We start from the raw sequence: 15,034 nt of genomic DNA on the forward strand, positions 1-15,034 counted from the left end.
AGTCACAGTGATCCCGCCCCGCACCATCACTTAAACCGATGCTTGAATGTGTAACAACGTCCGCTGTGTATGCGTGAAACTGCTTTTAGCGTTATTCCAGCAATACCACGCAGAGGACGCTACAAATGGGCTTCTCACATGTGCCCATTTTGGGAATCGAACTCGCATTTTCGGCGTCACGAGGAACTCTTCGTAATTATGCTACCGTATTATTTGGCTATTGTCAAAGACAAATCTTTAAGAACATTTGCAACAGGACTTTGCGGTGGGAGGATGGGTGCGTTTTATGATGTGTGTGTGCGTGTGTGTGCGTGCGTGCGTGCGTGTGTGTGTGTCCCAAACACTTCATACCGTGCACAGTTCTGATGAAAAGGGCGTATAGTGATTGTTAGACGCGGAAGCAACGTCAGGCCATGATGACACATCAATACCCAAAAACAGATTGATCAAGAAAATAGAGATAGACATTATGGGTACACGAATTCGCCCTGATACCAGGCAGAACAAGTAGGACTTCCTAAAGGCTGTCCTCGCTTGCGTCAAAACGGACATGCGACTTACGCTATAAACTTCAATGAAGTTTAGTGTTATCAGATGTAAAAAACTCAATATTGATTGACAAACATAAATAACTTAAACTAATTGAGTTATAGTACCGGTCATATTCATAAGCGACCATGCAGACTAGACATCATCATGTAAATATGTTTTAAAAGAAACAATTCTTTGTTTTAGTGAAATGAATTACATTCTTCGGGTTAAAGGAGGCATACGTGACGATAGTATAAAGAAGTCTGGGAGTGTATGACAAAGCATACATTTAGACACACTGTACTGTCGTGTGATTTTGACGTGAACATAATTGCAAATTAATCTTTTGAATGCTTGTTGACGTGGATTAGTCCCATGAATTGATTTAATAACATATCTGTTTGAAATCATTTTCTCCCTTCTGGTTTTTGTATATATGTTGATTAAAGTTCTTTCCTCGTCCTGTGTCGGTATTGTTTAGCCATCGTACACAGTTAGAATGTTAATCGGTGTGTACTCTTTGCTGCATCGTAAATATTATGATCACAACTGATCCAGGGACAAAGATTTTTAGTGAAGGAGATGTGTTCCTTTAGAAATGATATAAATCACCAGGACCAGACGGGAAGGGACATACACCACTCTCTATATTATAGAACAAGAAGTATTGTTGATTTGAGTCGAGTTCCACAACGGTTAACGTTGTGCACATCCAGTTTCTCAAGTCGTGATTCTTTTGTTAAGGCGTACGCCTAAGATTGCGCAATGCTCATACTGATGCTATTTTAGGGGCTTACTGGAGTGCTATATGTTTCTCTGGGGTTGTACAACTCTTTATTGATAGCCATTACGCTATCATGGATACAATAAGACTATCACTCTGTGTGCCTACTCTCTACCTTGGAACAAGCCCTGCCTAGCCCTCCGTTGCATTACTACTGAGAAGATTACCACGAAAGGATTACCACTAAGAGGTGAATGTGAACACATGTGATACCTTAAGCAAACCAGTTTGTACAAAATTGCCTCTGTTCATCCAGCAGAAAATAGGTACCCGATATTAACTTTCAAGCACCTCACAGGTAGCTTGGGTTATACGGGGTAATAATATGCTGTGCTTTGATTGTTAGCGCTATGAGCATTCACCTATTGAATGATGTTTTTTAAGTTTAGCGCATTAATAATGTCTTTATTGCTGCAATCAGTACTGTTGTAGAATACTGCCTCTGAATTTGTACTGCCACAATATATTGTACAGTCATAGTGATATCTTTGTGACAGCCTGAAGTTTGCAGCGGGTAAGGTTTTCGTTAATAGCGTTGCTATCACGTTATTCGTTATTTGAAAAACGAAAAGCGAAAAACGAACCCGCTGCTAATTTTAGGCTGCTTATTTTTGTATTGGTTAAAATTTGTGAGTGAGTGAGTGAGTCTAGTTTTACGCCGCACTCAGCAATATCCCAGCTATATGGCGGCGGTCTGTAAATAATCGAGTCTGGACCAGACAATCCAGTGATCAACAGCATGAGCATCGATCTGCGCAATTGGGAACCGATGACATGTGTCAACCAAGTCAGTGAAACTGACCATCCGATCCCGTTAGTCGCCTTTAACGACAAGCATAGTCGCCTTTTATGGCAAGCACATGGGTTGCTGAAGATCTATTCTACCCCGGATCTTCACGGGTCGGTTAAAATTTGTATTGATTTGTGAACTTAGTTAATTTTAGAATATAACTGTTAATCAAATCACATTTCCCTGTTGTTTCCTGGCTTCACTCCTAGTTCTTATACACCTAATTCCCGGTTAAGCGTTTCAGCTTGGTGACCTACACGTAACACAAGAAATATGCATAAGTTCTTACGGATACTTTCACAGAGTGTATTCTGTTTATTGCACGCTGTGTTGGAAAATATAATGATATTTAGAATTGCTTCTCCTTGATATTCTGACCCCTCCCAGCCGATATAATTATTCCAGGGGAGTATTTCCCCCTAACCTTTGAATTTCATGATGTATGTGCAACCACCCCAACCCCCATCGCCATCTTCCAGCCTCACTCCACACCCCATCTTCGAAATCCTTGATCCGCCCTTGCTGTAAATGAAACTAGACCCTTTCCTGGGGAATCTCAGATGAACTGAACAAGATCAAGTGATGTAATCTTCGGGAAACCCCAAGTAATCTTGCAATACATTCTTGCTACTGTGCTTCAGTTCATACAGGTGACCCGAACAGATGTGCCCTTCTGTGTGTCGTTTAAAGGTCACATAAACCCTAGGGGGTACAAATACATAAATCACTAACTGGCATCGTTATAAATGAAACCCCGTCATTAAAACTACTCATTTCGACCTTTAATTGACTTAAATCGACCTTTTTGACAACAGTGCACAATTCTCACCCGCGAACGAAATTTCAACCAATCAGAGCGGCGCGCCTCTGTGACGTCATATGAGGAATAGCTTTGAGGGCCGATGCAGAATTCATCTACATTTTAGGGGTTAAATTATCTTGTTTAAGGCTTGTATAAACCTGAAATCGTGACAATTGTTGTGGAAAATGAAAGCTTTATGTTCTCACAATCTACTGTCATTTAATTTTGTTTCCTGCTTTGCCTAGTTTCCGAGTTACAACTTGTTTTCATAGACGATTCTGTCAAAATCGATTGGTGTCGTTAGGCCCTATTTGTATAATGACTGATCCAAATTGATCCCATTTCTGTGTTTTTTTTACCTCGATATTTAATCATGTCATGTAAAAATCTGTTTGTATTCTCAAAACAGTGTCGGCCCATAAGTTTTCACATGCAATACAGCAATTAATACTCCCTTGTAGTAACCCGTGTTAGGTGGTATAAACCTACACATGTTATTTGTCATCATTCACTTGATGGTCAGTTAATGAATTTATAACAGGTATAATTAGTGGTAACACTCTTAGATTACCTGAAAAGATTTATCACTTTTTCGTATATTAAACTGTTAAAGGACACATCATTTGGAACAGTTTTGTGGATATTGATGGATACATTCCTCGAACAAGGTAATAGCCTGATATTGTTCCTATAACTTTAATCTGTTTTAATTTTAATATTTGCACTTTGTTTTTATTCATTTGTCGTAGCATTCAACAGAATCATTGTTTTCGCCGTGAAGTGTAATGAGACAGACAACATGCACTAGGGTGTGTGTGCGAATTATGATTCACATTGGCAAACTATAAAATGTCTAGATATTACAGCTCTGTTATAAATTCACTCTAAGTATCAGCAGATCGTCTGTATTTTATTTAGTTTCAAAATGCATACAAGTATGATAATAAACTAATTAGGATTATAAGACCAAATATAAAGACGCACATTGACTAGTATCTACATACTGGTGAGTGGACATTAACCATGGGAATGTAGCAAGAAAGTTATCGCGCAGTATTGTGACTTCGACCCCCACCTCGCTTCCGTGGAAGATATCGTTATGTTATAAGTTGTGTCATGCAAAATCCGTTTGGTTATGATTCCAATACATATTTAACTACGAGTAGAAAGTAGTCTTGATTTTCTAACTTGATGAAAACAAACTATAATCTCATTAATTCTAACAAAAAAAATATTTTTAAAAATGGCGGCGCCCTGTCGGGAACATCCGCCAGTCTGAGGATAAATGGTATTTAGGTTTGTTTTCACCGAGTTACAAAATCAAAACTACTTTCTACTGGTAGTAAAATATGTATTGTATTGATGGCCAATAGGATTTTGCATGACATAGCGTATAACATAACAATTTTTCTCCTGGCAGCGAGGTGGGTGTCAATATAATACTACTTACAATATTATTGTTACTTCGACCACAACCTCACTTCCGAGGAAGAAATCGTTATGTTACAAGTTGTGTCATGGAAAATCTTTATGGTCATCAATCATATGCATATTTTACTACAACTAGTAAGTAGTTTTGATTCTTTAACTTCCGTGAAGCGATCTGAACACAAGTAGATATCGTTTCAGGCTTCCACAACGCTCGCTTCGCACTCACAAACATAACCCATCTAGCACGAACTGCGGGGTCCTGTGGAAATCTGCGCATGGGGACACCATCGCCCAACCCCTAGGAGCAATTGACGACAAAGCAAAGATTCGGCATGTCGTCGTTGATGTTGAGAAATCATCAAAATGATGAGCGTGCTACACACTTTCTATACAACTAACTGAAAATCGTTCCTCATATGACGTCACTGCAGTGCTCTGGCGACAGAGTTACGTAACCTGTCTGTGGTTTCGTTGGCGGGCGAGAGGGAAGCAGGCGACTTTTTGGCCACTTTTAATCGCTCGGTATTAATTAACCACAAGTTTTTAAAGAATAAATTTGGTGTTCCGCATAAGACTAACCACAAATCTTTCATATGTAATAGTTAAAAGAGTAACAAAAAACAAAGTTTAGTGGTTCTTTAAGTGGAGCGTAACAGTGTAATGAGTGTATGTACTGAAGATGACCTCAGTGTATGTAGACGTTGAAATACCTCAGTTATTTTCGTATATGATAGTCTCGACAAATGTATACGTCATGATATGACGTAAGTACGAAAATAGATCCATTCCTGGGAAACTCTCAGGTGTAAATTGGATGATGGCCAACGTTAGATAATATACCCCTGGAGAGTTGAAATAATATGAGAGTACATTGATAAAACAGACAAATACCCCTGTTGAAGTATTGCCTACTACACGGGACTTCTTTGTGTCCTACAAGTCGAGCTGAAACTGTTTAACGACTCGATGTACTAACGACGACCTCTGTATTTGTAACACCTCAGTTATTATGAGGGAGAGAGAGAGACGAACAAAGGGAATTTAAATACGACATCCAGGCATGTATTGCCTATGAGACTGTTAACATACAATTATAATTTGAATAAGATAAATTAAGAGATCTGTAAAGTAGCTCATGTTGAGTTAGGAAGTCCTTAGTATACGTACATGCTCTCGCATACAGAAAGTCCTCCATCCCTGACATATATTCGTGTACATATACGTGTAGATTACGCATAACTCCCACACAAAATACGCACGGTGCACACATCCTCGCTGTCACTGTACTTTACATTATATAATTTCTATCACAGTAAGAAGTAACCACTTTTGCCACATATGACCAGTATCTTTTTATCTTCCTTCATTGTGTGATCAGTTTCCAACATATCCATAAACAACTGTACTTCAGTGTGAACATGTGACACACTTTTATAGTACGAGGTAGCAAGACTCACCCAGGTGTCACTTGTCAAACCGATGACCCCAGTTGAAATTCCAGTGTGCAGTGAGTTGTGTGTTACCTATTCCTGTATCCTGCTGTCTTTTAGAAGCGGTGTGGTAGCCACGGGCCAAGGTTTGATTCCCCACATGTGTATATTGTGTGAAGCCCATTCATGGTGTCCCCCGTCGTGATATTGATGGAATATTGTTGAAAGCGGCGTAAAACCCACCTTACTCACTCACTTTACGCTTTTCTTTGACGGTAACATATCCCTTCTGTTATAAAATTAATAGGAAATATTATGAATCAATAGTATATAGCTAACGATATATATTTACATATAAAGATCATTCATATTAATTTTCTTAAGTTTCAATATCTATGTATATCTTTTAATGTCTCATCTATATATTTGTCTCTTGCAGAGTGGGCGGAAATAACGGATTTCTCAACATGTGAAACGTAATGGGTTAGTAAGCTTGTACTGACTAGACAATGAGAATATGTAATCATACCAGGTCGATAGATATATTTACAGAAGAAATAAAGGGAACTTTGGCATAGGTGACGGATCTACCTTCTTGTACGAATTATCTTCCCTTAAATGTATACAATTTTTGAAACAGCTTAGCTTCTACGTCTGTCGAATTTTAGTTCGAGTGTGGATTCCAAATGTGAAATAGTATGATTATTTCCAAAACATATAATCCGTGAAAACTTTGCAGGTCATTTGGCAATCCTGAAAAGAACACTCTCGCGACGCAAAAGGTTTCAACAAGGCCAGACGGAGTGCCATGATCAAAAACAGTTTACAAGGAAACAGAGTAGGTCATGTTCTACTATTGTAATGATAAATATCATTATCATATTTAGCCTCTCATCTCTTCTCCTAACTCATCTTATGTTCTGTCTGTATTATTGTGCGTAGAATGTGACATCTTGACAACCTGACAGCATGATTTTGACGCCGTTTCGTATTCCTAATTAAGTTCAGTGATTCCATCCACAGGCATAACAAGGCACCGGAATTTGTTTATAATAAATAGATAAATAAAAAAAAATAATTGAGATGATCCACGACTCGAAACGCTTCACAGTACCTTAAAAACAATAATATTTTTAGAGGACCCCCGACTCGAAATGCTTCACAGTACAATAAATCATGATCATGACTTATTGTATTGTGAAGCATTTCGAGTCGGGGGTCATCTCAAATGTATTTTAATCTTGAATCCTTGCAAAGACAGGAGGGCCTTGTGATACGGAGCACGGAGCGGATAAAGGAAATACTGATCGACTGATACAGGATACTATGTCTGAGTGGGGTATCCATGATAGATTGTCCCATGGTATCTCAGTGGATAGACAATATAAAAACGATGTGCGGATTTGCACAAGCAGAAACACACGTGCATTTACGTCGCCGTTGAGTAGTTTTGTTGAAAACGACGTTAAACCCTTTTAGCATCTCCTCGATTCATCAACTGACAATCATTTTGATCTGTTTTAGAAAGGATACTCGACCGGCACAACCGAACCAAGAAAGAAGTTTCAGGTAAAAATTGTTGATAAAATAAACTCTGTCAAAAAAGAAACGCAACCCCTGTCCTCAGATATGAAAAATTCGTTTGAATGAAGTTATTGCTTCCAAACTAAATTTTATTCGAATGTATTGAAATGATACACGTAATTAATGAAGATTACCATCCAAACAACTGCATTTGTACGCATAAGTGTATTTTATTGCTTATTCCGTCACAACGCATGAAATGACCCTCATGGTGACTTCGCACAAAAAAAAAACACATGCAAATCATGAAAATGGCAGTTAATGTAGGGGTGTATAAAAGCCCATGTGCTTCCGTATTATATTCATTCATTTGTCGCCGAAAAGCTGTGTTAAAAAATGCCACGATTGAGTGCTGCCGACCGAAATATCGCCATTGGTCGTGTTCAAGCCGGAGAAAGTTTTGGAACTGTTGCACGGCACCTAAATGTTCACAAAACAACGATATCCCGACTTTGGAGCCGCTACAACAACTTCAATTTGACCAACGATCGCCCGAGAAGTGGAAGGCCAAGAATCACGACCCCCCTTCAAGATCGGTACATCCGGGTCCATCACCTGCGTAATCGGCATGCCCTACCAACCGTGACTGCCACACACATACCAGGTTTGAGGAGAGTGTCAGCTCAAACGATTAGGAACCGTCTGAAAGAAGCGGGTTAACGTGCCTGTAGACCAGTTGTTGGACCTGTACTACGCCCCCTACATCGACGCCGACGACTCAGGTGGTGCAACAACGTAAGGATACGGACTTTACAAAACTGGAGGCGAATCTGGTTTTCTGATGAATCACGTTTTCTTTTGCAACGTCACTACGGAAGACAGCGTCTGTATAGGAGACGTCATAAACGTTTTGCGCCCATCTGCGTCCGACAGGTGGACAGATTTGGCGGAGAAAGCGTCATGGTTTGGGGAACCATCTCATACAACCAGAAATCAGACTTGGTGATCGTTCCAGGGAACCTGACAGCCCAACGTTACATCAACCACGTGTTAGAGCTTCACCTTCTCCCGATTATTGACCAACAGACACAGATTTTTTCAACGGGACAACGCCCGGCCTCATACTGCACGTGCAACAATGAACTTTCTGCAGAATTCCAACGTCAATGTCTTGCCATGACCCTCTAAATCACCAGACCTCAACCCTATTGAACACCTGTGGGATACTCTGGATCGACGCGTACGTCAACGTCAGCCGCCGCCACAGACGCTGCAACAGCTCGCCGTTGCACTGCAGGAGGAGTGGAGAGCCATTCCCCAGGAAAGAATCCGGCGTCTTATCCGTTCTTGTCCAAGGAGATGCCGTGCAGTGATTGCAGCGCGTGGTGCTCATACGAGATACTGAGAAAGACGCCCCCCTGGTGACAAACTGGTGTCTGTGAGATGACTTTTGAAATGACAATTTTAAACATGCCCATCTGGGTTATTATTCTGCCAAATTTCAGACTTCTGTCTTAAATAATAAAAATGCCGTGTCGTCCTAAAACTTCAGATCAAAATCTCTAAAATACAGGGGTTGCGTTTCTTTTTTGACAGAGTTTAGAATGCTATTCATACACAAAACACCAACACTTTACTCTTCATTTCGAAGAGGTTGCTTTTCAGAACCTATAGAGATAACATCTCGGTAGACATCTGTCTGAGAAATTGTCAAACTCATTCTCAGCTTGATACTTAAGATAATACAGTCATGTATAATTTATACATAAAATGCATTATCAGTTTTTCTTATACAACTCGCAAGGAGTTTTGCATCGATTCTTGTGAGGCTGAAGACTCGAGTGTCTGGTCCAGACACAATTATTTACAGGCCTCCGCTAAATAGCGTCTTTAAACAACAACCAGACAGAAAGATACTTGTCAGAATGTTCATAGTTTACGGAATACATGCTCATATTAGATGTGAAGCTATCACTTGGATATCACTGCATAACTATTAGTGCCATCGCTGAACTGTTAACGGGTAAAGGACAGTGGTTACTCTTTCCTTCATTTTTATTGAACAGCACATCCGTTGGAAGTTGGGGAAGTGTCATCATGTGATTCGAGTAATGACAGTAACGATGTATTTACAGTAAGTACTGAGCTGACACATTCTGATATTTCTTACGAAAGGCGCTAACATGTATACTTTTATATATTCTAAAATACACTCAGGGGGCTCCAACCATCCGGTTCTTTAATGTACTTATATGTGGGTTATCAAAAATGAAATATACCAACAAGCGTCATTATATGAATGTGGACATTCTAAGTCTCCATCTTTTCGGGGCGGGTATGATGTCCTTGTTTTTTTTGTTTTTGTTTGGTTTTTCTTGTTTTTACTGAACTGGAAAACTGGAGAACGACTTTTGAAACTACAAGAATGAAGATAGAAACTGTATTCCAGAAAGGCCACGCTTGTAGTTTAACTGTCAATGGGGGTATAAATGGTTCATTCCGACATGACACAGAGCTGCACTCGTGCAAGTGCATGACTTCTATAACACTTCCATTTGTTTGTTGTCTCGCTATATTGTCTTTTCCCGTAACAATAAATCAGTCTTGCTACTGTTAACAGTCACCGGATCGCGACGAGGCGTTAACGGACTCCCCGGCCCGCCAACGTGCCTATTCAGCTGCAGGGCAGTATGGCCATGATGTTGGTCCTTGCATGACCAGAAGGGGATCTTGCTGCTGCCACGCCCAGCTTCAGTGTCAAGCTTCTAGCCAAAGCGTCCCGGACATACGACAGACCGGTAAGAAAACACAGTGTAGGAAAGTGGCGATTTACGCCCTTTTAGCTTTTATCCAGCATTATCGAGGCTTGGAGCACCAGACATGGGCTTCACACATTATAACTTTGTGGGTTACGAGCAATGAAAACACTTTAACCACTAGGCTAACCCACCACCTCAAAAGTCACAAGTGTGATATATAAACTTCAACAAATAGGTCTAAACTTATGTGTGAATTAAGATGTTTATAAAGCTGGGTATAGATCCATAAAGGGTAATTAAAGGTTTAAATTCATATAACTGTTATTGAACTTAAGTTGTTTCATTTAAAACCAAAATTGTTGATTTATTTCACGAATATAACGCTACCCTATGGACGGATGAGCCATTGATACATTCATGTGAGTTGTGATGGTTCTCATATTCCTCATTGCACACTGGAATAATGTAGGGTTGATTCATTTCACTCAGAGTCTCAATTCAGAAAACAACGACGTTTCAGAAATAGTGACCAGTCATCCCTAACGCTTTGAGCAGTATACACCTGTGAACTAAATCCCCGAAGAGGAGAGCATGATGAGTTTGTTCAATGTGACTGTTTTGATAGGTCTTAGTAATGGATTTCTACTTTAAACATTTTTTTCTACAGAGCCTCCTTTGGCTGGTCCTACGAGACGATGGGAGTCAGGTGAGTGTGGCACTGCTGGAAACATAGAGAAGATATGAAAGTATAAGTAAATATACCTAAAATATATTGCCACTCGATATGCAAGTTTATCGAGCGTGGTGTATTTGTCACGATACTTTAATTAATGTGTAAGCTTTAACGGAATGTGTCGAAACAGAACAGCCAGTAAATGTTCACTATTCTCATTTTTCTCTATTACATGTATTTGTAGTTCCCATGTCGATCGAATAAATGGAAGCTAAATGTGAATATCCTCTCATGTTCAAACTGTTCAAATTGAATTACCTTTCTGAACTAGATCCTGTTCAAATCCATACGACAGGAGTAGCTGGGGGAACAGTGGATACGGTATATGCTGCAGGTTTAAGCAGCGGTCCAGCCCATCAAGGTAATCTCTGGCCTTTTAGTGAATGTTACATTGAATCAACACAAGACGTAGGAATTGGTCCTCAGCAACCCATGCTTGTCGTAAGAGGCAATAACGGGATCGGGAGGTCAAGCCCACTGACTTGGTTGACACGGGTCATCATATCGAAGATCATTATGTCAATCACAGGGTTGTCTGGTCCAGATTCGTTATGTATGGATCTGCGTCACAAATCTGAAATATTGTTGAATGGCGTCAAACAACAAGAAAACAAAAGGTATTACGGTTAAGCAATACAATGCTCTCCAACGATCCATTCCTAAACGTTTCACCGCAATTTTTCCTGTTTATGTTTTCAAATTTGTGGAATTTGTTTCTGTGGGTATCAGTACTGGTTATTCCATGGCGTCGACGTTCATATGTGAACTATTTTTATTAATCTACATCTGTTTTCAAATAGGAAATGTCATTGTTAACAACTTCACGAGACCAACAGAAGCCACAAGCAATTCAGATAAGGACTCGTGTTCTGGTATGTTCTGTAAACTGACAATCAACACATCTTGACTATTTCCAGAGGCATCATTTAAATTTTACTTTGTCCATTATAGAGCAAATATATTAATATATTGCCAGCTTGCAAATTTCAATATTTTGGTTAATATATTTGGCCCTTACAGCGTCAAACATTTTATTTAATTCATGGATTATGAGTAGACATATTGATCTTTTTCGGTATCAATACTATCTATTTGGGGTTTGGGCTGTTTAGGTTACATCATGTACATGTATATTAGAATGTTGCAATATCGGAAGTAATATTCATCCTCTAGAAACAACATACATCAATATTAATTACCTATATAGGCTTTAGCCGTGAAATCACGGATTAGAATTGGTCGACATTCAGTTACCCATGCCTGTCTTAAGATGCGACTAATGGACCACTATTCGGGATCGGGTGGTCAGGCTCGTTGGTTTGGTTGGCACATATCATCGTATCCCATTTGAGTAGATCGATGGTCATGTCCGTTGATTACTAGATTGTATGGTCCAGAGTCGATTATTTACAGACCCCTGCAAAATATGCATGGAACAAACAAACCTATGTTTTATCAAATGTTCGCATTAATAAAAAACATATTCTACGTTTTGTATCCCAGATGAAGATAACAATGATTGCAACGGGGACATCAGGAACGAGCTGAAGAGGAAGTTTATGTACTACAGGGAGGACTTTGAACCTCTCTTGCAGCAGGCTGCAGGGATCCTTCTGCTGTACATCATCCTGCCGCTCTTTGTCCTAGGATGCATGACTGTGCTGGCAACAGATGCCCCACTCATCAAGTTCGGGGTTCTTTTTTTGGCAGTGTTCGTCTCTAGGTTCACAGTTGTACTTAAGTAGGGATTGACGTCAGTCATTTTCTACAAAAATGTATTTGACATTCCAAATTTGATGCATCAGTGACAAAATTTATGTAATGCCCTATGTTGACTTATGCCACACGTTCCCGAATTAGTTCAGGTAAACAACTGACTCGATTTAGCATATGTTTATGACGGGTGCCATCGGTGAGTCAGGATACGCTCATCTTTTCGCGAACCCTTTTATCATCACTGTTTCATAGTGATTCATAAACTCATCGTCATCGTATCGCATGGTGACAATCACTGAACTGTCTGGTCCAGTCGATTTGTTTACATACAACATCGAATAATACTGCTGAAACAAATACATACTCATGATATGGTCACAATTGTACACTCGACTCTGCTTTTAGCATATATCTCTTATGAACGTGGAATGGGTTGTGTCGCTTTTATTCCACTATTGTAAATACGCACGCAGGATATTTTTCACTTTTGATCATGAAAGGTTCAACACGCCGTTCTGGTGATGTTACGTAATTTATTAATTTTTTAAAATTTACATTTTGCTGCAACATGGCTCAAAGCAGCGTCATCTGACCAGTTAGCTTTGATAATCACAAATAATCACATGTCTACAAACATGCATTTGGTATGATGTAGCTTTCCACATGTTTAACTCTAAGTACCATATTCTTGTACGCGAATTCCCCATATAGGTACAATGTGTGAAGTCTGTTTTCTTTGTCTATTGGTCTCGTACACCCAGTGTGAAATAGGGGGCGGTGGGGCATCCTAACGGTTAAAACGTTCGACTCGGTTTCGATTCTCGACATGGGTACAATATGCGAATCCAATTTATGGTGTCCCTCGACGTGATAATGCCGGTATGTTTCTGCAAGCGGCACTCACTTTTAAGCAAATTGTATACAGAAACCATCACTATCAGCTTTCCTGTCTTGACATCTCTTCCCTAATGTATGTGTGAAAAACATTTCAAAGAAAAATCCCTCCACATATATGTGATGAAATTTGGAATCTAGCCTATCATTTCCGATTATGGGAAGGACCATGGCGTGAGATAGTCGTATTTATGTCTAGGATTTGATAATACCTACAGAAGATATTACACGGTCTCCTCTTGACAAATGTTAAATGCTTTTTAACATAAAAATCATTTTGGTTTAATGTTGGAAAGAGGTTGGAAAATCGTTTTTAGACATATAACATATGTAACTCACAAACTATTAATACCCTTTACCTCTTGTTGGATACATTTTTAAAAGTAGGCATTAAACTAATTTTATGTATGTGATGCATTTATTTTAAAAATATGCACCCTTTGAATGTAAACGTCTCTTCCCTTTCATGTCATTTCAGTTTACGTGCATACATAATACTGATAGTTAAGCTGTATGCTAGTAGACGGAATTTTGACATTTTCGTTGGATGGAAGAGACAAAAACATATGGGGCTTTTAAGATTTCTGGTTTCACTCCTGGGGTCCTTTCAGACTGAAAGGTTCACGCTGAGGGTGAAAACTGTTCTAGATACAGATGTGATGGGACACATTATATGTATCCGTCACACAGTCCATTTCTCTTCACCATTCACTTTAAAAACTAAATTTACTTCTATAGGCTGATGTTCGATTAGGCATTTAGAGCGTTTATGTTGCCAATGGGTGTGTTTACTGCAGTTAGTGAAGAAAGGTCTTTCCTTGTTGTCGTGAAGGTCATATGGCAACACAGGTGAATACATCATGAATGACATTCCAGAATTATTTTTCTTGCGTTCTTACGGCTAATGGCTGATTGCATAGTATTCGTTTTCATAATTCTGACGAATAAGTGTATAATCTTTCCGAACTGATTTCAACAACAAATGTTGTGGATATAAGAAAATTCATTCTAATAACGTACTTTTTGTTTCACCCCTAATACAAATATGTAGTATAACTGAAAAATATCTGTGAAATACCAGCATAGATGTTAAGACAAGGAGAACACCAATCAAACCCCACTGTTGTTGCTATTAGATACGGTATATTAATGTGTTTTGTGAAATAAAATATTTTTCTTAGTCAGTGACAGTTATTTATTCAAGCATGTTTAACATCATGAAATAATTCTACAGAAACTTGCATAACTTTGTTTCTTTTACCATATACGCACGGTATTATGATGTCATAATATGAGATAATAAGTATGCACATTAAAGACAGTTATTATATGTAAATATCTTCTTTGATGCAGACAGTAATCTACGCTTGATTCGGACGTAGGCCTAAGCATACGTTGTATATTTTGACAATGTTAATTCTGGGTTTTTGAGTTTTATTTTCCTTTTGGGGTCGGGGTTAAATAACTAGTATAACATATGGTGGAGTCGTTTGTGTCACATGCGCTCTGGATGCCAATGGAAACGGAGCTCAGATTGAAGATTAAGATGGACCCGACAATCATTTGATTGTGCTTACGTACACCCTAACAACCACCTCCGTGGTGTCGTGGTTAGAGCGTCCTCCCGGAGAGCGGAAGGT

At 39.2% G+C, this 15,034-nt stretch overlaps 1 protein-coding gene across 2 annotated transcripts; it reads left to right on the forward strand.

Annotated features, from left to right (window-relative positions):
* Positions 1-1,316: 1,316 nt before the first annotated feature.
* On the forward strand, positions 1,317-14,578 carry LOC124273514. Of its 2 annotated transcripts, XM_046708784.1 has the most exons (10): positions 1,317-1,505; positions 6,208-6,251; positions 6,508-6,606; positions 7,293-7,337; positions 9,359-9,426; positions 9,913-10,090; positions 10,719-10,757; positions 11,056-11,145; positions 11,585-11,656; positions 12,288-14,578. In XM_046708784.1, the coding sequence occupies exons 2-10, from the start codon at positions 6,248-6,250 to the stop codon at positions 12,527-12,529; spliced, it is 837 nt and encodes a 278-aa protein (XP_046564740.1). In that variant the 5' UTR covers positions 1,317-1,505; positions 6,208-6,247; the 3' UTR covers positions 12,530-14,578. The 2 variants fall into 2 exon arrangements, with proteins under 2 accessions (XP_046564740.1, XP_046564741.1); XM_046708785.1 differs by lacking the exon at positions 6,508-6,606 and having other exon boundaries at positions 1,318-1,505.
* Positions 14,579-15,034: the final 456 nt, after the last annotated feature.

Source organism: Haliotis rubra, unplaced genomic scaffold, assembly GCF_003918875.1.
Source record: "Haliotis rubra isolate DU_JTF1 unplaced genomic scaffold, ASM391887v1 Scf181, whole genome shotgun sequence".
NCBI classification, from domain to species: Eukaryota; Metazoa; Mollusca; class Gastropoda; order Lepetellida; family Haliotidae; genus Haliotis; species Haliotis rubra.